This window comes from Somniosus microcephalus, chromosome 4 (assembly GCF_052327205.1).
Source record: "Somniosus microcephalus isolate GS21.2 chromosome 4, FLI_Smic_1.0, whole genome shotgun sequence".
In the NCBI taxonomy this organism is placed as follows: domain Eukaryota; kingdom Metazoa; phylum Chordata; class Chondrichthyes; order Squaliformes; family Somniosidae; genus Somniosus; species Somniosus microcephalus.
The window spans coordinates 339,325,676-339,351,966 of record NC_140990.1 but is presented as its reverse complement, the minus strand read 5'-3'; the positions used below and the strand labels follow the sequence as shown (position 1 = coordinate 339,351,966).

General features: G+C 56.6%; 1 protein-coding gene across 1 annotated transcript; it reads right to left on the bottom strand.

The window, feature by feature from the left end:
- On the bottom strand, positions 1–26,291 carry LOC147120722 (C-X-C chemokine receptor type 1-like). Its single transcript, XM_085986951.1, has 2 exons — positions 26,102–26,291; positions 1–1,367 (listed from the first exon to the last, which is right to left on the bottom strand). Exon 2 carries the CDS (start codon positions 1,362–1,364, stop codon positions 288–290), a length of 1,077 nt encoding a protein of 358 aa, XP_085843077.1. The 5' UTR covers positions 1,365–1,367; positions 26,102–26,291; the 3' UTR covers positions 1–287.

Here is a 26,291-nt window from a genome sequence, read left to right as displayed (position 1 = left end):
GTTATTTTATTTGCGAAAGACAGTCCATTGCTACAAATATATATCACAAGAGAACTCAAAGCTGGCACATTTTATAAAGATAGCAATTTCTGAGGACCTACTGTATTTTTCAAAAGTCTGTCTTCCTAATCAAAACTGTGCTGGTTATCTGTATGTAACTGGAACGGACACTTTGGGGGTTTTAACCTCACCATCCTGGCAGGAATGTGACAGGTTCGGATCAACTAACTTTAATTTCCATTGAAGTCACCTTATTGATTGGTTGAAGTATCTCTATCACAAGGAGTCTATATGGTGGTTGAATTGGGTCCAGATACAGAGGAGGATACAGATCTCCTGTGCTGTGAATCTCCACTTTGTTTAATGACTCCTTTTGCAGCCAAGAGGTTGACCAGGTTCCTCCTGAATTTCACCCCGATGAATGCGTATAAGATTGGGTTAATGCAGCTGTGCAGGAATCCCAAAATTTGGGTTGCAGACAGAGCCCTGTCGATATGATTGCGCATGTCACAAGTCTCATCAATGAGTTTGCTCCTCATCAGCGTGTCGATGAACACAGTAATATTGTGTGGCAGCCAACAAATGAGAAAAGCCAGCACGACCGCTATGATGACCTTCATGGCTTTCTGTTTCTGGAATCCCTTCGTTTGACACAGTTTCTGGATCGTCACGCTGTAGCAGAAGATCATGACAGCCAGTGGGATGAGGAACCCAATAAAGTGCCGCACAAACCTGGTGGTCACTCTCCACGTTTCAGCCGATTCAGCGTCGAGTGTCTCATAACACATCGTTCTGCTGAAACCGGGTGGGATATATTCACCCTTGTACAGAATCGATAAAGACAGAACGATGGCCAGCACCCAAACAGTAGCACAAACCAGCTTGATTAGAAATGGTCTCTTCTGCTTGTGGGCCTGTGCAGAGTGGACAATGGCCAGATAGCGGTCGATACTGATACAGGCCAGCAACAGAATGCCACTGTAAAAGTTAACTTCCTGTAACATGCTGATAATCTTACACAGGGCATCACCAAACACCCACCCAGACATGGCATCCACTGCCCAAAAGGGCAAGGTCACAGCAAAGAGCAGATCGGCTACGGCCAGATGCAGCAGGTAGATGTCAGTGGACGATGTTGTGCGTCGATTGTAAAGTAGGACAATCATTACGACCATGTTCCCTGCCACAGCGAGGAAACACACCAGGCTATAGACAGCAGCCAGTGCCGTGTTGATCAAACGACTGTTAATTAGTCGTGTACAGGGAGACACATCAGGGTCAATAGTGTAGTCATCATAACTGGTGTAATTTTCAAATAGAGTACCGAAATCTAAGCCGTCAAAATTTGCCTTTTTTTCAACCATTTTCTGAAATAAACAAAAGGTAGATCAGGGAATGTAAGAACATAAGAAATAGGAGCAGGAGTCAGCCATTCGGCTCTTTGAACCTGCTCTGCCATTCAATAAGGTCTTGGTTGATCTTCTACCTCATCTCCACTTTCCAGCACTATCCCCATATCCCTTGATTCCCTTAATATCCAAAAATCTACCGATCTCTGCCTTGAATATACTCAAGGACTGAGCCTCCACAGCCCTCTGGGGTAGAGAATTCCAAAGATTCACCATCCTCTGAGTGAAGAAGTTTCTCCTCACCTCAGTCCTAAATGGCCGGCCCCTTATTCTGAGACTGTGACCCCTGGTTCTAGACTCCCCAGCCAGGGGAAACATCCTCCCTGCATCTACCCTGTCAAGCCCTGTAAGAATCTTGTGTGTTTCAATGAGATCACCTCTCATTCTTCTAAACTCTAGAGAATATAGGCCTAGTCTACTCAATCTCTGCTCATAGGACAATCCCCCCATCCCAGGAACCAGCCTGGTGACCCTTCGTTGTGAAAATAACCAAGCTATGATATCAGATTTGTTCTGTTATACCAGGTATGTGCACTGAATATCGAGAGGGCTTTAATAATGGAATATTTCAGAAGCATATGCTTTTTATGATGATCACATGGCTCGTGTGCATTCACAGCCAGTGACAGCGGGAGTTGATTTTCCTTTTCTACTCTCCTCAAGGCTCTGAATGTTACTCGATTCTGGTCCTAAGGATGATGTTGTCTTCTGGTTCCCAATTCAAGCTACCATTTCTCATGTTTGACGCTGGACAGTGAGTGTTAGTAGGCTATTTGACTGTGAAAGGCTAAACAACAAAGTGTGACACTGTTCTTACTTGATGTCTGCACACACTTTTCAGCAGCAGAGTGGATCCCTGGCGCATTTCAGTTAAGGCCGGTTTCGGGAAAAAAAATGTTCGCATTGGCGGAAGAGTCGAGAACCAGAGAACACAGATTTAAGGTGACTGGCAAAAGAACCAAAGGTGACAAGAGGAGAAACTTTTTTACGCAGCGAGTGGTTAGGATCTGGAACGCACTGCCTGAGAGGGTGGTGGAGGCAGACTCAATCATAGCTTTCAAAAGGGAATTGGATAAGTACCTGATGGAAAAAAATTTGCAGGGCTACAGGGAAAGGGCAGGGGAGTGGGACTAGCTGAAGTGCTCCTGCAGAGAGCCGGCATGGGCTCGATGGACCAAATGGCCTCCTTCTGTGCTGTAACCATTCTATGATTCTATGATTCATTGAACACTTCAGCGATCTGCTCGCACTGCCTTCGAAAAGTGCGTCTGGAAGACCTCCTGGCCCCCTACGGGTAGAGGACATGTCTCCACCTATAGAACCCCTGCACCAAGTCCTCCAGTACTGCAATGGAGAACTGAGGTTCCCTTTCTCTGCCTTGTTGAGACATTGCTATCTTCCAGCTCCAGTCAGAATGAGGCACTTCGATCACAAAGCACCTCCCCTTTAAGAAGTGCAGACAGCCTTTCACTCTGCAGACAATTTTTAAATACAAAGCAGACTTCCCACGATATTGGGTCCCCAGTTGAGCACGGAGCCAACCAGCTGCACATTTAGCGCTGGGCTCAGTGCTGCAATCATATTCATCAGCAGGCAGCATGGATTTTGCACGCTGCCTGCAGTACTTTCAACGGGCACGGGCAGGTCACGCATCGCGATCCCTGAGACCGTTTTTGGGCTTTATTCAATTTAGCCCCCTCTATGTTTTTCAGCAGCACACTAATCTCAGCCTCGCATCTCCAGTACTGCAGGAGCAGGGAAATTTGAGGAAATATTTGGGATGGGGAGAATTTCACACACCCTGGGTTTAATTGTCGCAGCAGTTGGGAGGGCTGATCAGATGGCACCGAGACCGCAGAACCAAAAGAAAGAAAGAACTTGCATATATATACATATATAGGACATTCCAAGGTGCTTCACAGTCAATGGAGTGCAGTTGAAGTGTAGTCACTGCTGTAATGTAGGAAATTAGGCAGCCACTTTGTGCACAGCAAGCTCCCACCAACAGCAATGAGATAAATGAGCAGATAATCTGTTTTAGTGATGTTTGTTGTGGGAGGACTGTTTGTTAGGACACTGGGAAAGCTCCCTGCTCTTCCATTAATGTCATAGGATCTTTTAGATCCACCAATGAGGGACAATGGGGCCTTCATTTAACATCTTATCTGAAAGGCGCCCCACATTCAACAGTGCAGCACTCCCTCAGTACTGCCCCTCCGACAGTGCAGCACTCCCTCAGTACTGCCCCTCCGACAGTGCAGCACTCCCTCAGTATGATCCTCCGACAGTGCAGCACTCCCTCAGTACTGCCCCTCCGGCACTGCAGCACTCCCTCAGTACTGACCCTCCGACAATACAGCACTCCCTGAGTACTGACCCTCTGACAGTGCAGCACTCCCTCAGTACTGCCCCTCCGACAGTGCAGCACTCCCTCAGTACTGCCCCTCCGACAGTGCAGCACTCCCTCAGTACTGCCCCTCCGACACTGCAGCACTCCCTCAGTACTGCCCCTCCGACAGTGCAGCGCTCCCTGAGTACTGCCCCTCCGACAGTGCAGCGCTCCCTGAGTACTGCCCCTCCGACACTGCAGCACTCCCTCAGTACTGCCCCTCCGACACTGCAGCACTCCCTCAGTACTGCCCCTCCGACACTGCAGCGCTCCCTGAGTACTGACCATCCGACAGTGCAGCACTCCCTCAGTACTGCCCCTCCGACACTGCAGCACTCCCTCAGTACTGCCCCTCCGACACTGCAGCACTCCCTCAGTACTGCCCCTCCGACACTGCAGCGCTCCCTCAGTACTGCCGCTCCGACAGTGCAGCACTCCTTCAGTACTGCCCCTCCGACAGTGCGGCACTCCTTCAGTACTGACCCTCCGACAGTGCAGCACTCCCTCAGTACTGACCCTCCGACAGTGCAGCACTCCTTCAGTACTGACCCTCCGACAGTGCGGCACTCCCTCAGTACTGACCCTCCGACAGTGCAGCGCTCCCTGAGTACTGACCATCCGATAGTGCAGCGCTCCCTCAGTACTGACCCTCCGACAGTGCAGCACTCCCTGAGTACTGACCATCCGATAGTGCAGCGCTCCCTCAGTACTGACCCTCCGACAGTGCAGCACTCCCTCAGTACTGACCCTCCGACAGTGCAGCACTCCCTCAGTACTGCCCCTCCATCATTGCAGCGCTCCCTCAGTACTGACCCTCTGACAGTGCAGCGCTCCCTCAGTACTGCCCCTTCGACAGTGCGGTGCTCCCTCAGTACTGACCATCTGACAGTGCAGCGCTCCCTCAGTACTGCCCCTTCGACAGAGCAGGGCTCCCTCAGTACTGACCATCTGACAGTGCAGCACTCCCTCAGTACTGCCCCTCCGTCAGTGCAGCACTCCCTGAGTACTGACCATCCGATAGTGCAGCGCTCCCTCAGTACTGACCCTCCGACAGTGCAGCACTCCCTCAGTACTGATCCTCCGACAGTGCAGCACTCCCTCAGTACTGACCATCTGACAGAGCAGCGCTCCCTCAGTACTGCCCCTCCGTCAGTGCAGCGCTCCCTCAGTACTGACCCTCCGACAGTGCAGCACTCCTTCAGTACTCACCCTCTGACAGTGCAGCACTCCTTCAGTACTGCCCCTCCGACACTGCAGCACTCCCTCAGTACTGCCCCTCCGACACTGCAGCACTCCCTCAGTACTGTCCCTCCGACAGTGCAGCGCTCCCTGAGTACTGCCCCTCCGACAGTGCAGCGCTCCCTGAGTACTGACCCTCCGACAGTGCAGCACTCCTTCAGTACTGCCCCTCCGACACTGCAGCGCTCCCTGAGTACTGACCATCCGACAGTGCAGCACTCCCTCAGTACTGCCCCTCCGACACTGCAGCACTCCCTCAGTACTGCCCCTCCGACACTGCAGCACTCCCTCAGTACTGCCCCTCCGACACTGCAGCGCTCCCTCAGTACTGCCCCTCCGACAGTGCAGCACTCCTTCAGTACTGCCCCTCCGACAGTGCGGCACTCCTTCAGTACTGACCCTCCGACAGTGCAGCACTCCCTCAGTACTGACCCTCCGACAGTGCAGCACTCCTTCAGTACTGACCCTCCGACAGTGCGGCACTCCCTCAGTACTGACCCTCCGACAGTGCAGCGCTCCCTGAGTACTGACCATCCGATAGTGCAGCGCTTCCTCAGTACTGACCCTCCGACAGTGCAGCACTCCCTGAGTACTGACCATCCGATAGTGCAGCGCTCCCTCAGTAGTGACCCTCCGACAGTGCAGCACTCCCTCAGTACTGACCCTCCGACAGTGCAGCACTCCCTCAGTACTGCCCCTCCATCATTGCAGCGCTCCCTCAGTACTGACCCTCTGACAGTGCAGCGCTCCCTCAATACTGCCCCTTCGACAGTGCGGTGCTCCCTCAGTACTGACCATCTGACAGTGCAGCGCTCCCTCAGTACTGCCGCTTCGACAGTGCGGTGCTCCCTCAGTACTGACCATCTGACAGTGCAGCACTCCCTCAGTACTGACCCTCCGACAGTGCAGCACTCCCTCAGTACTGACCATCTGACAGAGCAGCGCTCCCTCAGTACTGCCCCTCCATCAGTGCAGCGCTCCCTCAGTACTGACCCTCCGACAGTGCAGCACTCCTTCAGTACTCACCCTCTGACAGTGCAGCACTCCTTCAGTACTGACCCTCCGACAGTGCAGCACTCCTTCAGTACTCACCCTCTGACAGTGCAGCGCTCCCTCAGTACTGCCCCTCCGACAGTGCAGCGCTCCCTCAGTACTGCCCCTCCGACAGTGCAGCACTCCCTCAGTACTGCCCCTCCATCATTGCAGCGCTCCCTCAGTACTGACCCTCTGACAGTGCAGCGCTCCCTCAGTACTGCCCCTTCGACAGTGCGGTGCTCCCTCAGTACTGACCATCTTACAGTGCAGCGCTCCCTCAGTACTGACCCTCTGACATTGCAGCACTCCCTCAGTACTGACCCTCTGACAGTGCAGCGCTCCCTCAGTACTGCCCCTCCGACAGTGCAGCACTCCCTCAGTACTGCCCCTCCGACAGTGCAGCGCTCCCTGAGTACTGCCCCTCCGACAGTGCAGCACTCCCTGAGTACTGCCCCTCCGACAGTGCAGCACTCCTTCAGTACTGACCCTCCGACACTGCAGCGTTCCCTGAGTACTGACCATCCGACAGTGCAGCGCTCCCTCAGTACTGCCCCTCCGACAGTGCAGCGCTCCTTCAGTACTCACCCTCTGACAGTGCAGCACTCCCCCAGTACTGCCCCTCCGACAATGCAGCACTCCCTCAGTACTGCCCCTCCGACACTGCAGCCCTCCCTCAGTACTGCCCCTCCGACACTGCAGCGCTCCCTCAGTACTGCCCATCCGACAGTGCAGCACTCCTTCAGTACTGCCCCTCCGACAGTGCAGCACTCCTTCAGTACTGACCCTCCGACAGTGCAGCACTCCCTCAGTACTGACCCTCCGACAGTGCAGCACTCCTTCAGTACTGACCCTCCGACAGTGCGGCACTCCCTCAGTACTGACCCTCCGACAGTGCAGCACTCCTTCAGTACTCACCCTCTGACAGTGCAGCGCTCCCTCAGTACTGCCCCTCCGACAGTGCAGCGCTCCCTCAGTTCTGCCCCTCCGACAGTGCAGCACTCCCTCAGTAATGCCCCTCCATCATTGCAGCGCTCCCTCAGTACTGACCCTCTGACAGTGCAGCGCTCCCTCAGTACTGCCCCTTCGACAGTGCGGTGCTCCCTCAGTACTGACCATCTTACAGTGCAGCGCTCCCTCAGTACTGACCCTCTGACATTGCAGCAGTCCCTCAGTACTGACCCTCTGACAGTGCAGCGCTCCCTCAGTACTGCCCCTCCGACAGTGCGGCGCTCCCTCAGTACTGACCCTCTGACAGTGCAGCACTCCCTCAGTACTGACCCTCCGACAATGCAGCACTCCCTCAGTACTGACCCTCTGACAGTGCGGCATTCCCTCAGTACTGCCCCTCCGACAGTGCAGCACTCCCCCAGTACTGACCCTCCGACAGTGCAGCACTCCCTCAGTACTGATCCTCCGACAGTGCAGCGCATCCTCAGTACTGACCTTCTGACAGTGCGGCATTCCCTCAGTACTGAACCTCCGACAGTGCAGCGCTCCCTCAGTACTGACCTCCGACAATGCAGCAATCCATCAGCACTGCCCCTCTGACAGTGCAGCGCTCCCTCAGTACTGCCCCTCCGACAGTGCAGCACTCCCCCAGTACTGAACCTCCGACAGTGCAGCACTCCCTCAGTACTGATCCTCCGACAGTGCAGCGCATCCTCAGTACTGACCTTCTGACAGTGCAGCACTCCCTTAGTACTGACCCTCCGACAGTGCAGCACTCCTTCAGTACTGACCCTCCGACAGTGCGGCACTCCCTCAGTACTGACCCTCCGACAGTGCAGCGCTCCCTGAGTACTGACCATCCGATAGTGCAGCGCTCACTCAGTACTGACCCTCCAACAGTGCAGCACTCCCTGAGTACTGACCATCCGATAGTGCAGCGCTCCCTCAGTACTGACCCTCCGACAGTGCAGCACTCCCTCAGTACTGACCCTCCGACAGTGCAGCACTCCCTCAGTACTGCCCCTCCATCATTGCAGCGCTCCCTCAGTACTGACCCTCTGACAGTGCAGCGCTCCCTCAGTACTGCCCCTTCGACAGTGCGGTGCTCCCTCAGTACTGACCATCTGACAGTGCAGCGCTCCCTCAGTACTGCCCCTTCGACAATGCGGTGCTCCCTCAGTACTGACCATCTGACAGTGCAGCACTCCCTCAGTACTGCCCCTCCGTCAGTGCAGCACTCCCTGAGTACTGACCATCCGATAGTGCAGCGCTCCCTCAGTACTGACCCTCCGACAGTGCAGCACTCCCTCAGTACTGACCCTCCGACAGTGCAGCACTCCCTCAGTACTGACCATCTGACAGAGCAGCGCTCCCTCAGTACTGCCCCTCCGTCAGTGCAGCGCTCCCTCAGTACTGACCCTCCGACAGTGCAGCACTTCTTCAGTACTCACCCTCTGACAGTGCAGCACTCCTTCAGTACTGACCCTCCGACAGTGCAGCACTCCTTCAGTACTCACCCTCTGACAGTGCTGCGCTCCCTCAGTACTGCCCCTCCGACAGTGCAGCACTCCCTCAGTACTGCCCCTCCATCATTGCAGCGCTCCCTCAGTACTGACCCTCTGACAGTGCAGCGCTCCCTCAGTACTGCCCCTTCGACAGTGCGGTGCTCCCTCAGTACTGACCATCTTACAGTGCAGCGCTCCCTCAGTACTGACCCTCTGACATTGCAGCACTCCCTCAGTACTGACCCTCTGACAGTGCAGCACTCCCTCAGTACTGACCCTCCGACAATGCAGCACTCCCTCAGTACTGACCCTCTGACAGTGCGGCATTCCCTCAGTACTGAACCTCCGACAATGCAGCACTCCCTCAGTACTGACCCTCTGACAGTGCGGCATTCCCTCAGTACTGAACCTCCGACAGTGCAGCGCTCCCTCAGTACTGACCTCCGACAATGCAGCAATCCCTCAGCACTGCCCCTCCGACAGTGCAGCGCTCCCTCAGTACTGCCCCTCCGACAGTGCAGCACTCCCCCAGTACTGACCCTCCGACAGTGCAGCACTCCCTCAGTACTGATCCTCCGACAGTGCAGCGCATCCTCAGTACTGACCTTCTGACAGTGCGGCATTCCCTCAGTACTGAACCTCCGACAGTGCAGCGCTCCCTCAGTACTGACCTCCGACAATGCAGCAATCCCTCAGCACTGCCCCTCCGACAGTGCAGCGCTCCCTCAGTACTGCCCCTCCGACAGTGCAGCACTCCCCCAGTACTGAACCTCCGACAGTGCAGCACTCCCTCAGTACTGATCCTCCGACAGTGCAGCGCATCCTCAGTACTGACCTTCTGACAGTGCGGCACTCCCTTAGTACTGACCCTCCGACAGTGCAGCACTCCTTCAGTACTGACCCTCCGACAGTGCGGCACTCCCTCAGTACTGACCCTCCGACAGTGCAGCGCTCCCTGAGTACTGACCATCCGATAGTGCAGCGCTCCCTCAGTACTGACCCTCCAACAGTGCAGCAGTCCCTGAGTACTGACCATCCGATAGTGCAGCGCTCCCTCAGTACTGACCCTCCGACAGTGCAGCACTCCCTCAGTACTGACCCTCCGACAGTGCAGCACTCCCTCAGTACTGCCCCTCCATCATTGCAGCGCTCCCTCAGTACTGACCCTCTGACAGTGCAGCGCTCCCTCAGTACTGCCCCTTCGACAGTGCGGTGCTCCCTCTGTACTGACCATCTGACAGTGCAGCGCTCCCTCAGTACTGCCCCTTCGACAGTGCGGTGCTCCCTCAGTACTGACCATCTGACAGTGCAGCACTCCCTCAGTACTGCCCCTCCGTCAGTGCAGCACTCCCTGAGTACTGACCATCCGATAGTGCAGCGCTCCCTCAGTACTGACCCTCCGACAGTGCAGCACTCCCTCAGTACTGACCCTCCGACAGTGCAGCACTCCCTCAGTACTGACCATCTGACAGAGCAGCGCTCCCTCAGTACTGCCCCTCCGTCAGTGCAGCGCTCCCTCAGTACTGACCCTCCGACAGTGCAGCACTCCTTCAGTACTCACCCTCTGACAGTGCAGCACTCCTTCAGTACTGACCCTCCGACAGTGCAGCACTCCTTCAGTACTCACCCTCTGACAGTGCAGCGCTCCCTCAGTAATGCCCCTCCGACAATGCAGCGCTCCCTCAGTACTGCCCCTCCGACAGTGCAGCACTCCCTCAGTACTGCCCCTCCATCATTGCAGCGCTCCCTCAGTACTGACCCTCTGACAGTGCAGCGCTCCCTCAGTACTGCCCCTTCGACAGTGCGGTGCTCCCTCAGTACTGACCATCTTACAGTGCAGCGCTCCCTCAGTACTGACCCTCTGACATTGCAGCACTCCCTCAGTACTGACCCTCTGACAGTGCAGCGCTCCCTCAGTACTGCCCCTCCGACAGTGCGGCGCTCCCTCAGTACTGACCCTCCGACAATGCAGCACTCCCTCAGTACTGACCCTCTGACAGTGCGGCATTCCCTCAGTACTGAACCTCCGACAGTGCAGCGCTCCCTCAGTACTGGCCTCCGACAATGCAGCAATCCCTCAGCACTGCCCCTCCGACAGTGCAGCGCTCCCTCAGTACTGCCCCTCCGACAGTGCAGCACTCCCCCAGTACTGACCCTCCGACAGTGCAGCACTCCCTCAGTACTGATCCTCCGACAGTGCAGCGCATCCTCAGTACTGACCTTCTGACAGTGCGGCATTCCCTCAGTACTGAACCTCCGACAGTGCGGTGCTCCCTCAGAACTGCCCCTCTGGCAGTGCAGCGCTCCCTCAGTACTGCCCCTCCGACAGTGCAGCGCTCCCTCAGTACTGACCCTCTGACAGTGCGGCATTCCCTCAGTACTGAACCTCCGACAGTGCAGCGCTCCCTCAGTACTACCCCTCCGGCAGTGCAGCGCTCCCTCAGTACTGACCCTCCGACAGTGCAGCACTCTCTCAGTACTGGCCCCCCGACAGTGCAGCACTCTCTCAGTACTGCCCCTCCGACAGTGCAGCACTCTCTCAGTACTGGCCCCCCGACAGTGCAGCACTCTCTCAGTACTGGCCCCCCGACAGTGCAGCGCTCCCTCAGTACTGACCCTCCGACAGTGCAGCACTCTCTCAGTACTGGCCCCCCGACAGTGCAGCACTCCCTCAGTACTGGCCCCCCGACAGTGCAGCGCTCCCTCAGTACTGACCCTCCGACAGTGCAGCACTCTCTCAGTACTGACCCTCCGACAGTGCAGCGCTCCCTCAGTACTGGCCCCCCGACAGTGCAGCGCTCCCTCAGTACTGACCCTCCGACAGTGCAGCACTCTCTCAGTACTGACCCTCCGACAGTGCAGCACTCCCTCAGTACTGACCCTCCGACAGTGCAGCGCTCCCTCAGTACTGGCACCCCGACAGTGCAGCACTCCCTCAGTACTGACCCTCCGACAGTGCAGCGCTCCCTCAGTACTGGCACCCCGACAGTGCAGCACTCCCTCAGTACTGACCCTCCGACAGTGCAGCACTCTCTCAGTACTGGCCCCCCGACAGTGCAGCACTCCCTCAGTACTGGCCCCCCGACAGTGCAGCGCTCCCTCAGTACTGACCCTCCGACAGTGCAGCACTCTCTCAGTACTGACCCTCCGACAGTGCAGCGCTCCCTCAGTACTGGCACCCCGACAGTGCAGCGCTCCCTCAGTACTGACCCTCCGACAGTGCAGCACTCTCTCAGTACTGGCCCCCCGACAGTGCAGCACTCCCTCAGTACTGGCCCCCCGACAGTGCAGCGCTCCCTCAGTACTGACCCTCCGACAGTGCAGCGCTCCCTCAGTACTGGCCCCCCGACAGTGCAGCGCTCCCTCAGTACTGACCCTCCGACAGTGCAGCACTCTCTCAGTACTGACCCTCCGACAGTGCAGCACTCTCTCAGTACTGCCCCTCCGACAGTGCAGCGCTCTCTCAGTACTGACCCTCCGACAGTGCAGCGCTCCCTCAGTACTGGCCCCCCGACAGTGCAGCGCTCCCTCAGTACTGACCCTCCGACAGTGCAGCACTCTCTCAGTACTGACCCTCCGACAGTGCAGCACTCTCTCAGTACTGGCCCCCCGACAGTGCAGCGCTCCCTCAGTACTGACCCTCCGACAGTGCAGCACTCTCTCAGTACTGACCCTCCGACAGTGCAGCGCTCTCTCAGTACTGACCCTCCGACAGTGCAGCACTCTCTCAGTACTGGCCCCCCGACAGTGCAGCACTCCCTCAGTACTGGCCCCCCGACAGTGCAGCGCTCCCTCAGTACTGACCCTCCGACAGTGCAGCGCTCCCTCAGTACTGACCCTCCGACAGTGCAGCGCTCCCTCAGTACTGACCCTCCGACAGTGCAGCACTCTCTCAGTACTGACCCTCCGACAGTGCAGCACTCTCTCAGTACTGCCCCTCCGACAGTGCAGCGCTCCCTCAGTACTGACCCTCCGACAGTGCAGCGCTCCCTCAGTACTGCCCCTCCGACAGTGCAGCACTCGCTCAGTACTGGCCCTCCGACAGTGCAGCACTCTCTCAGTACTGGCCCTCCGACAGTGCAGCACTCTCTCAGTACTGGCCCCCCGACAGTGCAGCACTCCCTCAGTACTGGCCCTCCGACAGTGCAGCACTCTCTCAGTACTGACCCTCCGACAGTGCAGCGCTCCCTCAGTACTGACCCTCCGACAGTGCAGCACTCTCTCAGTACTGACCCTCCGACAGTGCAGCACTCTCTCAGTACTGCCCCTCCGACAGTGCAGCGCTCCCTCAGTACTGACTCTCCGACAGTGCAGCGCTCCCTCAGTACTGACACTCTGACAGTGCAGCACTCCCTCAGTACTGCCCCTCCATCATTGCAGCGCTCCCTCAGTACTGACCCTCTGACAGTGCAGCGCTCCCTCAATACTGCCCCTTCGACAGTGCGGTGCTCCCTCAGTACTGACCATCTGACAGTGCAGCGCTCCCTCAGTACTGCCGCTTCGACAGTGCGGTGCTCCCTCAGTACTGACCATCTGACAGTGCAGCACTCCCTCAGTACTGACCCTCCGACAGTGCAGCACTCCCTCAGTACTGACCATCTGACAGAGCAGCGCTCCCTCAGTACTGCCCCTCCATCAGTGCAGCGCTCCCTCAGTACTGACCCTCCGACAGTGCAGCACTCCTTCAGTACTCACCCTCTGACAGTGCAGCACTCCTTCAGTACTGACCCTCCGACAGTGCAGCACTCCTTCAGTACTCACCCTCTGACAGTGCAGCGCTCCCTCAGTACTGCCCCTCCGACAGTGCAGCGCTCCCTCAGTACTGCCCCTCCGACAGTGCAGCACTCCCTCAGTACTGCCCCTCCATCATTGCAGCGCTCCCTCAGTACTGACCCTCTGACAGTGCAGCGCTCCCTCAGTACTGCCCCTTCGACAGTGCGGTGCTCCCTCAGTACTGACCATCTTACAGTGCAGCGCTCCCTCAGTACTGACCCTCTGACATTGCAGCACTCCCTCAGTACTGACCCTCTGACAGTGCAGCGCTCCCTCAGTACTGCCCCTCCGACAGTGCAGCACTCCCTCAGTACTGCCCCTCCGACAGTGCAGCGCTCCCTGAGTACTGCCCCTCCGACAGTGCAGCACTCCCTGAGTACTGCCCCTCCGACAGTGCAGCACTCCTTCAGTACTGACCCTCCGACACTGCAGCGTTCCCTGAGTACTGACCATCCGACAGTGCAGCGCTCCCTCAGTACTGCCCCTCCGACAGTGCAGCGCTCCTTCAGTACTCACCCTCTGACAGTGCAGCACTCCCCCAGTACTGCCCCTCCGACAATGCAGCACTCCCTCAGTACTGCCCCTCCGACACTGCAGCCCTCCCTCAGTACTGCCCCTCCGACACTGCAGCGCTCCCTCAGTACTGCCCATCCGACAGTGCAGCACTCCTTCAGTACTGCCCCTCCGACAGTGCAGCACTCCTTCAGTACTGACCCTCCGACAGTGCAGCACTCCCTCAGTACTGACCCTCCGACAGTGCAGCACTCCTTCAGTACTGACCCTCCGACAGTGCGGCACTCCCTCAGTACTGACCCTCCGACAGTGCAGCACTCCTTCAGTACTCACCCTCTGACAGTGCAGCGCTCCCTCAGTACTGCCCCTCCGACAGTGCAGCGCTCCCTCAGTTCTGCCCCTCCGACAGTGCAGCACTCCCTCAGTACTGCCCCTCCATCATTGCAGCGCTCCCTCAGTACTGACCCTCTGACAGTGCAGCGCTCCCTCAGTACTGCCCCTTCGACAGTGCGGTGCTCCCTCAGTACTGACCATCTTACAGTGCAGCGCTCCCTCAGTACTGACCCTCTGACATTGCAGCAGTCCCTCAGTACTGACCCTCTGACAGTGCAGCGCTCCCTCAGTACTGCCCCTCCGACAGTGCGGCGCTCCCTCAGTACTGACCCTCTGACAGTGCAGCACTCCCTCAGTACTGACCCTCCGACAATGCAGCACTCCCTCAGTACTGACCCTCTGACAGTGCGGCATTCCCTCAGTACTGCCCCTCCGACAGTGCAGCACTCCCCCAGTACTGACCCTCCGACAGTGCAGCACTCCCTCAGTACTGATCCTCCGACAGTGCAGCGCATCCTCAGTACTGACCTTCTGACAGTGCGGCATTCCCTCAGTACTGAACCTCCGACAGTGCAGCGCTCCCTCAGTACTGACCTCCGACAATGCAGCAATCCATCAGCACTGCCCCTCTGACAGTGCAGCGCTCCCTCAGTACTGCCCCTCCGACAGTGCAGCACTCCCCCAGTACTGAACCTCCGACAGTGCAGCACTCCCTCAGTACTGATCCTCCGACAGTGCAGCGCATCCTCAGTACTGACCTTCTGACAGTGCAGCACTCCCTTAGTACTGACCCTCCGACAGTGCAGCACTCCTTCAGTACTGACCCTCCGACAGTGCGGCACTCCCTCAGTACTGACCCTCCGACAGTGCAGCGCTCCCTGAGTACTGACCATCCGATAGTGCAGCGCTCACTCAGTACTGACCCTCCAACAGTGCAGCACTCCCTGAGTACTGACCATCCGATAGTGCAGCGCTCCCTCAGTACTGACCCTCCGACAGTGCAGCACTCCCTCAGTACTGACCCTCCGACAGTGCAGCACTCCCTCAGTACTGCCCCTCCATCATTGCAGCGCTCCCTCAGTACTGACCCTCTGACAGTGCAGCGCTCCCTCAGTACTGCCCCTTCGACAGTGCGGTGCTCCCTCAGTACTGACCATCTGACAGTGCAGCGCTCCCTCAGTACTGCCCCTTCGACAATGCGGTGCTCCCTCAGTACTGACCATCTGACAGTGCAGCACTCCCTCAGTACTGCCCCTCCGTCAGTGCAGCACTCCCTGAGTACTGACCATCCGATAGTGCAGCGCTCCCTCAGTACTGACCCTCCGACAGTGCAGCACTCCCTCAGTACTGACCCTCCGACAGTGCAGCACTCCCTCAGTACTGACCATCTGACAGAGCAGCGCTCCCTCAGTACTGCCCCTCCGTCAGTGCAGCGCTCCCTCAGTACTGACCCTCCGACAGTGCAGCACTTCTTCAGTACTCACCCTCTGACAGTGCAGCACTCCTTCAGTACTGACCCTCCGACAGTGCAGCACTCCTTCAGTACTCACCCTCTGACAGTGCTGCGCTCCCTCAGTACTGCCCCTCCGACAGTGCAGCACTCCCTCAGTACTGCCCCTCCATCATTGCAGCGCTCCCTCAGTACTGACCCTCTGACAGTGCAGCGCTCCCTCAGTACTGCCCCTTCGACAGTGCGGTGCTCCCTCAGTACTGACCATCTTACAGTGCAGCGCTCCCTCAGTACTGACCCTCTGACATTGCAGCACTCCCTCAGTACTGACCCTCTGACAGTGCAGCACTCCCTCAGTACTGACCCTCCGACAATGCAGCACTCCCTCAGTACTGACCCTCTGACAGTGCGGCATTCCCTCAGTACTGAACCTCCGACAATGCAGCACTCCCTCAGTACTGACCCTCTGACAGTGCGGCATTCCCTCAGTACTGAACCTCCGACAGTGCAGCGCTCCCTCAGTACTGACCTCCGACAATGCAGCAATCCCTCAGCACTGCCCCTCCGACAGTGCAGCGCTCCCTCAGTACTGCCCCTCCGACAGTGCAGCACTCCCCCAGTACTGACCCTCCGACAGTGCAGCACTCCCTCAGTACTGATCCTCCGACAGTGCAGCGCATCCTCAGTACTGACCTTCTGACAGTGCGGCATTCCCTCAGTACTGAACCTCCGACAGTGCAGCGCTCCCTCAGTACTGACCTCCGACAATGCAGCAATCCCTCAGCACTGCCCCTCCGACAGTGCAGCGCTCCCTCAGTACTGCCCCTCCGACAGTGCAGCACTCCCCCAGTACTGAACCTCCGACAGTGCAGCACTCCCTCAGTACTGATCCTCCGACAGTGCAGCGCATCCTCAGTACTGACCTTCTGACAGTGCGGCACTCCCTTAGTACTGACCCTCCGACAGTGCAGCACTCCTTCAGTACTGACCCTCCGACAGTGCGGCACTCCCTCAGTACTGACCCTCCGACAGTGCAGCGCTCCCTGAGTACTGACCATCCGATAGTGCAGCGCTCCCTCAGTACTGACCCTCCAACAGTGCAGCAGTCCCTGAGTACTGACCATCCGATAGTGCAGCGCTCCCTCAGTACTGACCCTCCGACAGTGCAGCACTCCCTCAGTACTGACCCTCCGACAGTGCAGCACTCCCTCAGTACTGCCCCTCCATCATTGCAGCGCTCCCTCAGTACTGACCCTCTGACAGTGCAGCGCTCCCTCAGTACTGCCCCTTCGACAGTGCGGTGCTCCCTCTGTACTGACCATCTGACAGTGCAGCGCTCCCTCAGTACTGCCCCTTCGACAGTGCGGTGCTCCCTCAGTACTGACCATCTGACAGTGCAGCACTCCCTCAGTACTGCCCCTCCGTCAGTGCAGCACTCCCTGAGTACTGACCATCCGATAGTGCAGCGCTCCCTCAGTACTGACCCTCCGACAGTGCAGCACTCCCTCAGTACTGACCCTCCGACAGTGCAGCACTCCCTCAGTACTGACCATCTGACAGAGCAGCGCTCCCTCAGTACTGCCCCTCCGTCAGTGCAGCGCTCCCTCAGTACTGACCCTCCGACAGTGCAGCACTCCTTCAGTACTCACCCTCTGACAGTGCAGCACTCCTTCAGTACTGACCCTCCGACAGTGCAGCACTCCTTCAGTACTCACCCTCTGACAGTGCAGCGCTCCCTCAGTAATGCCCCTCCGACAATGCAGCGCTCCCTCAGTACTGCCCCTCCGACAGTGCAGCACTCCCTCAGTACTGCCCCTCCATCATTGCAGCGCTCCCTCAGTACTGACCCTCTGACAGTGCAGCGCTCCCTCAGTACTGCCCCTTCGACAGTGCGGTGCTCCCTCAGTACTGACCATCTTACAGTGCAGCGCTCCCTCAGTACTGACCCTCTGACATTGCAGCACTCCCTCAGTACTGACCCTCTGACAGTGCAGCGCTCCCTCAGTACTGCCCCTCCGACAGTGCGGCGCTCCCTCAGTACTGACCCTCCGACAATGCAGCACTCCCTCAGTACTGACCCTCTGACAGTGCGGCATTCCCTCAGTACTGAACCTCCGACAGTGCAGCGCTCCCTCAGTACTGGCCTCCGACAATGCAGCAATCCCTCAGCACTGCCCCTCCGACAGTGCAGCGCTCCCTCAGTACTGCCCCTCCGACAGTGCAGCACTCCCCCAGTACTGACCCTCCGACAGTGCAGCACTCCCTCAGTACTGATCCTCCGACAGTGCAGCGCATCCTCAGTACTGACCTTCTGACAGTGCGGCATTCCCTCAGTACTGAACCTCCGACAGTGCGGTGCTCCCTCAGAACTGCCCCTCTGGCAGTGCAGCGCTCCCTCAGTACTGCCCCTCCGACAGTGCAGCGCTCCCTCAGTACTGACCCTCTGACAGTGCGGCATTCCCTCAGTACTGAACCTCCGACAGTGCAGCGCTCCCTCAGTACTACCCCTCCGGCAGTGCAGCGCTCCCTCAGTACTGACCCTCCGACAGTGCAGCACTCTCTCAGTACTGGCCCCCCGACAGTGCAGCACTCTCTCAGTACTGCCCCTCCGACAGTGCAGCACTCTCTCAGTACTGGCCCCCCGACAGTGCAGCACTCTCTCAGTACTGGCCCCCCGACAGTGCAGCGCTCCCTCAGTACTGACCCTCCGACAGTGCAGCACTCTCTCAGTACTGGCCCCCCGACAGTGCAGCACTCCCTCAGTACTGGCCCCCCGACAGTGCAGCGCTCCCTCAGTACTGACCCTCCGACAGTGCAGCACTCTCTCAGTACTGACCCTCCGACAGTGCAGCGCTCCCTCAGTACTGGCCCCCCGACAGTGCAGCGCTCCCTCAGTACTGACCCTCCGACAGTGCAGCACTCTCTCAGTACTGACCCTCCGACAGTGCAGCACTCCCTCAGTACTGACCCTCCGACAGTGCAGCGCTCCCTCAGTACTGGCACCCCGACAGTGCAGCACTCCCTCAGTACTGACCCTCCGACAGTGCAGCGCTCCCTCAGTACTGGCACCCCGACAGTGCAGCACTCCCTCAGTACTGACCCTCCGACAGTGCAGCACTCTCTCAGTACTGGCCCCCCGACAGTGCAGCACTCCCTCAGTACTGGCCCCCCGACAGTGCAGCGCTCCCTCAGTACTGACCCTCCGACAGTGCAGCACTCTCTCAGTACTGACCCTCCGACAGTGCAGCGCTCCCTCAGTACTGGCACCCCGACAGTGCAGCGCTCCCTCAGTACTGACCCTCCGACAGTGCAGCACTCTCTCAGTACTGGCCCCCCGACAGTGCAGCACTCCCTCAGTACTGGCCCCCCGACAGTGCAGCGCTCCCTCAGTACTGACTCTCCGACAGTGCAGCGCTCCCTCAGTACTGACCCTCCGACAGTGCAGCACTCTCTCAGTACTGGCCCCCCGACAGTGCAGCGCTCCCTCAGTACTGACCCTCCGACAGTGCAGCGCTCCCTCAGTACTGCACTGCAGATTGTGTGCTCAATTCACCAGTGTCCCCATGACCTTCTGACTCAGAGGTGGGAGTGCCAACACTGAGCCAGAGCTGACGTGCCCATTTTGGGAAAACTGGGGCCCTGCAACATATAGGAGGAACTGAGACCATGGAACCTATGGGAAGAACTGAAGCCAGGGCACAGTGATAGTGGGAAAAGATTCTATCGATGGATGGGACTCAAACCAGTGAGTCACAATCAATGGGAGTGATGAAGAGGAAATTAGTCTTAAGAGGATGGGTTAATCTTTCCAGTTTCAGCTTGTGGAGCACAGTGCTAACGTGTTCCTGCTGGTGGTGCTGTCGACCCATTTACATTAAATCATAATCATAATAATCAGAATCATAGTCAACTTTAATGTCATTGTTAGTGCACAAGTGCAGTACAACGAAATGTAGGCTTGCGGCTCCCGAGAGTGTACATTTAGATTAAGACATTTAAACATTCAACATACATTTGGCTTGTAATACATTAACATAAACATAACCATAATAAAGTGCATTGGCAGATGTGCAGGCTTTAGAGTTTATTTGTGGAGTTCAGTAGGATGACAGCCCTGGGAAGAAGCTGTTCCTAAATCTGGTCGTTCGGGTGCGAATGCATCTGTAGCGTCTCCCAGATGGCAGGAGGGTGAACAGACTGTGGCTGGGGTGGGTAGGGCCTTTGATGATGGAACGTGACCTCCGTAAACAGCGTTTCTGGTATATGTGCTCTATGGTCGGTAGCCGGGTGCCGGTAATGCATTGGGCAGTTTTGACTACCCGCTGCAGGGCTTTCCGGTCATAGGAGCTACAGCTGCTTCATAAAGTTAAAGACAGAGAGGGGAGGCAATTCAGCCCCACTCATCCTGCCATAGAAATCTACAGTCCCCCTCTCACAGCCTCTCACTATCTGTGCTGGGCCACTAGAGCACTATTGGGACCTGGTCTCCTCGGCCAAAACTTCTCACTGTTCCAGGATCATCGTGGAATGCAAAGATAACCCCCAGCTTCTCTCCACCACCAAGCCGTCTCCTGAAACCCCTCTCCCCAACTGTTGTGTATGTACCTTTAAGAGAGAACTGCTTTTATGCTGTAGTACCGGCAGTGACCACACCTGTATATAAAGCAGTAGCAGGCTTCTGTACTATCAGTTCAGTATTCTCTCTGTGCAGTAAACATCTATTATTATCGTTCTCCTGCAGTCCGTGTGTTATTAAGGCGCGGACACTACACCAACCTGTGTGCAGCCTTTGACACGGTTGAACTTCTCCGACGTCTCTCCTCTGTCTTCCAGCTGGGTGGGTCTGCCCTCGCTTGGTTCCATTCTTATCTATCCAGTGGTAGCCAGAGAATCAATGGCTTCTCTTCCCGCTCCCGCACCATTACATCTGGAGTCCCCCAGGGATCTATCCTTGAACCCTTCCTATTTCTCATCGACATGCTGCCCATCGGCTACATCATCCGAAAACACGTCAGGTTCCACATGTGTGCTGACGACACCCTCCGCCACCTCTCTCGACCCCTCCACTGTCTTTGATTTGTCAGATTGCTTGTCCGACATCCAGTCCTGGATGAGCAGAAACTTCCTCCAACTAAATATTGGGAAGACCGAAGCCATTGTCTTCGGTCCCCACCACAAACTCCGTTCCCTAGCCATCGACTCTATCCCTCTCCCAGGTCATTGTCACAGGTTGAACCAGATCTATTTGACCCTGAAATGAGTTTCCGACCACATATCCGCCCCATCGCCAAGACTGACTACTTCTGATGTGCCTCAATAACCCCGAGACTCGATGTTAGCGAAACAAAACAAGGCTTTTATTAACTTAGAAGATAACACGCAGTGGAGAGAGGTATCTTCCCTGGAGGTCTGCAGTACTGGCTGTGAGGCCAGACTGAGCTGGCTTACATAGAGGCCAGGTATGGGTGGAGCCCTACACACAACACATTCTATACATTCCAATACACAATACAATGGTGAGGAGAAACCTGAAACCAACCACAGTCACAGGCAATACAATGGTAAGGGGGAACCTGAAACCAACCACAGTCACAGGCAGTGATGAATGGAATATTTCATCACATTCACCCCTTCTATAGATTTAGTCTGTTCGGGGGTTTGGTAGTCCTCTGCGACCGACGTGGCTGTTGTGGTGTCGCGGGTGTCGGCTGGGTGTCCCCGGTGGCCTCCTGGGTCTCTGCCGGGGGTGCCGCCAGGGTTGTTGAAGGGGTAGTTGGTGGGGGTGCCGTTGGTCGATGTTCTTCCGGGGGTGATGAAAGAGTAGTGGGTGGGTAAGAGTTGCTGTGGTCGTTGTTGCTGCTATTGCCGTGGTTGTTGTTGTTACCGGCTGGGGCGACGTCATTTATTGACACGGTGTCCTCCCTTCCGTCGGCGTGCCGGACATACGCGTATTGGGGGTTGGCGTGGAGTAGGTGCACTGGCTCCACGAGAGGGTCCGTCTTATGGCCCCTCACATGCCTTCGCACGAATACCGGACCCGGGGTGGAGAGCCATGACGGCATGGATACGCCTGAGGTGGATTTCCGGGGGAAGCTAAACATTCGTTCATGAGGCGTGGCATTAGTGGCAGTACACAATAGCGACCGTATCGAATGGAGCACATCTGAGAGGACTTCCTGCCAGCGGGAGATAGGGAGGCCCTTGGTCCTTAGAGCTAGAGTGACTGCTTTCCATACTGTCCCGTTCTCTCGCTCCACTTGACCGTTACCCCGGGGGTTGTAGCTGGTGGTACGGCTCGTGGCGATACCCCTGGACAGCATGTACTGGCGTAGCTCTTCACTCATGAAGGACGCCCCCCTATCCGTGTGGATGTAGCTCGGCATACCGAACAGGCAGAACAGGCTGTTGAGGCATTTAATGACCGTGGCGCTGGTCATGTCTGGGCAGGGGAAGGCGAATGGGAACCGGGAGTATTCGTCCACAATGTTCAGGAAGTAAACATTGCGGTCGACGGACGGGAGGGGGCACTTGAAATCTAAGCTGAGCCGCTCAAAGGGCCGTGTAGCTTTGATTAAGTGGGCTCTATCAGGGTGGTAGAACCGAGGCTTGCACTCAGCGCAAGTGCGGCAGTTCCTGGTCAGAGACCGAACTTCCTCAATCGAGTAGGGTAAGTTGCGGGACTTTATGAAGTGGAACAGCCGCGTGACCCCTGGGTGGCAGAGGTCGTTGTGGAGGGTCTGTAGCCGATCCCCGGTGGCGCTGGCACACATCCCTCGTGAGAGGGCATCTGGGGATTCGTTAAGGTCCCCTGGCCGGTAAATGATGTCATAATCGAAGGTGGAGAGCTCGATCCGCCACCTAAGAATCTTATCATTTTTGATCTTCCCCCTCTGTTTATTATTGATCATAAACGCTACCGACCGCTGGTCGGTAAGTAGGGTGAAGCGTTTGCCGGCTAGGTAGTGGCGCCAGTGGCGCACTGCCTCCACGATGGCTTGGGCCTCCTTTTCCACGGAGGAGTGTCTGATCTCGGGCCCTTGGAGGGTCCTCGAGAAGAAAGCTACGGGCCGCCCCGCCTGGTTGAGGGTGGCCGCCAAGGCAAAGTCAGACGCATCACTTTCCACTTGAAATGGAGTGTTCTCGTCCACTGCCTGTAGCGTGGCCCACTCAATATCCTGCTTAATGCTTTTGAAGGCGGCATGGGCCTCAGCAGAGAGCGGAAAAGAGGATGCTTTCAAGAGGGGCTGGGCTTTGTCGGAGTAGTTGGGGACCCATTGGGAATAATAAGAAAATAACCCCAGGCACCTTTTCAGGGCTTTGGGAGTGTTGGGCAGGGGCAGCTCCTGTAGGGGGCACAATCGGTCGGGGTCTGGTCCGATTTCCCCATTCTCCACCACGCTGCCTAGTATGCAGAGGCGCGTGGTGTTGAAAACGCACTTGTCCTCGTTGTAGGTGAGGTTGAGTTTTTGTGCGGTTTTCAGGAACCTCTCGAGGTTCGAGTCATGATCCTGCTGGTTGTGGCCGCAGATGGTGACGTTGTCGAGGTAGGGGAAGGTTGCCTGCAAGTGGTGGTCATCGACCATGCGATCCATCTCCCTCTGGAAGACCGAGACCCCATTCGTCACCCCAAAGGGGACTCTGAGGAATTGGTAGAGGCGTCCGTTCACCTCGAAGGCGGTGTACGGGCGGTCCTCTGGTCTGATAGGGAGCTGGTGGTACGCTGACTTGAGGTCGATGGTGGAGAACACCCGGTATTGGGCGATTTGGTTCACCATTTCTGATATGCGGGGTAACGGGTAGGCGTCTAGTTGGGTGTACCTGTTGATCGTTTGGCTATAGTCGATCACCATCCGTTTCTTCTCGCTACCCCTTACCACCACCACTTGGGCGCGCCACGGGCTATTGCTGCGTTCAATAATGCGCTCTTTCAGGAGCCTGTCTACCTCGGTTGCGATAAACCGCCTGTCCTCCCAGCTGTACCTCCTGCTTTTGGTCGCTATTGGCCGGCAGTTAGGGGTAAGGTTCGCGAATAGCGAAGGCGGCTTTACCTTCAGGGTAGCCAGGCCGCACACTGTGAGGGGCGGCTGGGACCCACCGTACTTGAGCGTGATGCTTTGGTGGTTGCACTGGAAATCCAGGCCCAAGATCACGCTCGCGCATAGATTCTTCATGATTAATACTTTAAAATTATCATATACAGTCCCGTTAACGGACAATTGTACCGTGCAGTAACCCAGAATGGTCGATGTCTGGGTTTTATCAGCCATAGAGATGGTACCCCGAGTAGGGACCACCTTTAGGGAGAGTTGTCGTGCCAGTTCCGGGTGGATAAAACTCTCCGTGCTTCCACTGTCAATTAAACATTTAACCCCGCGCCCGTTTACCTCGATGTCCACCATTGATTTGGATAGCGGGTGGGGCCTGGTCTGGTCCACTGTGACTGATGCCACTGTAGGGCCCTGATCGAGACAAGATGGCGTCCGCGCTGTCTGCTCACAAGATGGCGGACCCCACGAGGTCGGGCAAGATGGCGTCCAAGATGGCCGCTCCCACGGCGCACACGCGGCGGTGGCGGGTTTTGGTTTTCCAGCGGGGTTCCCTCTGCACACCTTCCCAAAGTGCCCCTTCTTACCACACTTAAAGCAGCTGGTGCCTTTCGCCGGGCACAGGTTTCTGGTGTGCTTTGGCTGCCCGCAGAAGTAGCAGTTGGGTCCCCGACGCGTCGCGGCTGTCGTAGGGCTTCTGGGGCGAGAGCGGGGCCCCGACGGTGTCGGGCTGCCGGGCGGGGAAGATGCCTTCCAAGATGGCGGCGCCCTTGGTGCACACGTGGCGGCATGGACGGCGCGGGCTGAAGAGTAGGCGTCCGAGTTTCTCTGGGCCACATCCAGGGATCGCGCGGTGTCCGCAGCCTGTTTCAGGTCCAATCCCGTTTTTTCCAGCAGTCTTTGCCGGATGTAAGTGGAGCTGAGGCCTGTGATAAAGGCATCGCGAACAAGCTCGTCGGTGTACACTGCGGCTTTTACATCTCGGCACTTGCAGTCTTTGCCAAGCATTTTCAGGGTGCATAGGAACTCCTCCACCGATTCCCCAGGTCGCTGTGCGCGAGTGGCGAGCAGATGCCTAGCATACACCTCATTCATAGGCTGCTGGTAATGCGCCTTTAAGATGTCGCAGGCGGTCAGGTATGTGTTGGCGTCTTGGATGAGGGGGTAAACCCGGTGGCTTACCCAATTCCGCAGAATTCCGAGTTTCATACTCGCAGCGTCCGTAGCGTCTTTGACGGCTGCGGAATTGTCCAGGAAGAATTCCATACACATAAACCAGTGTCCGAAGCGTGCTGATGCGTCCGGAGCATGCTGATCCAAATCCAAACGTTCGGGTTTCAGGAGTTGATCCATTGTGTTGAAAAATAAGTTAATAAAATTGATGTGCCTCAATAATCCCGAGACTCGATGTTAGCGAAACAAAACAAGGCTTTTATTAACTTAGAAGATAACACGCAGTGGAGAGAGGTATCTTCCCTGGAGGTCTGCAGTACTGGCTGTGAGGCCAGACTGAGCTGGCTTACATAGAGGCCAGGTATGGGCGGAGCCCTACACACAACACATTCCATACATTCCAATACACAATACAATGGTGAGGAGAAACCTGAAACCAACCACAGTCACAGGCAATACAATGGTAAGGGGGAACCTGAAACCAACCACAGTCACAGGCAGTGATGAATGGAATATTTCATCACAACTTCCACCTCCATAACATCACCTGTCTCCGCCCCCGCCTCAGCTCATTTGCTGCTGAAACCCTCATCCATGCCTTTGTAACCTCTAGACTCGACTATTCCAAAGCTCTCCTGGCCGACCTCCCATCTTCCCCCCTCTATAGACTTGAGCTCATCCAAAACTCTGCTGCCCATGTCCTAACTCACACCGAGTCCCGTTCACCCATCACTCCTGTGCTCGCTGACCTACATTGGCTCCCGGTCCGGCAACGCCTCGATTTCAAAATTCTCATCCTTGATTTCAAATCTCTCCATGGCCTCACCCCCTCCCTGTCTCTGTAACCTCCCCCAGCCCCACAACCCTCTGAGATCTCTGCGCTCCTCCAATTCTGGCCTCTTGTGCATCCCCGATTTTAGTCGCTCCACCATTGGCGGCCGTGCCTTCAGCTGCCTGGGCCCTAAGCTCTGGAATTCCCTCCCTAAACCTCTCCGCCTCTCGCTCCTTTAAGACACTCCTTAAAACCGACCTCTTTGACAAAGCTTTTGGTCACCTGCCCTAATATCTCCTTATGTGGCTCGGTGTCAAATCTTGTTTGATAACGCTCTTGCGAAGATTCTTGGGCCATTTTACTACCTTTCTCCCCATCTTCTGATTGCAGCTTAGGGAGTTAACCTCTCCCCCATTATATATCTGATTCCCAGCACCAACAGAGCTCGCCTTGCTGAGCACTAAAATGTATTTTTACAAAATCAATTCAATTAAAGTGCTGATTAATATCCACATACCTTCTCAAAAGGTGGTCGGTGTTTCTTGCCTGTGTGTAAGTTGAGACAATGATTTTCTTGAACACCTAATGTGCCAGACGCAAAGAGGAGGACGGCTCACAGGCTCATGCAATGTTTGGTGACATGAACACAGCTTTGTATCTCAGCAGAGTGACAGGGCTGTCCAGTGTGTGTCCCTTTAAATAGAAGT

What these genes read in the sequence shown, in the direction of transcription:
- LOC147120722 (XM_085986951.1), bottom strand. Translation starts at nt 1,364, where the DNA reads ATGGTTGAAAAAAAGGCAAATTTTGACGGCTTAGATTTCGGTACTCTA.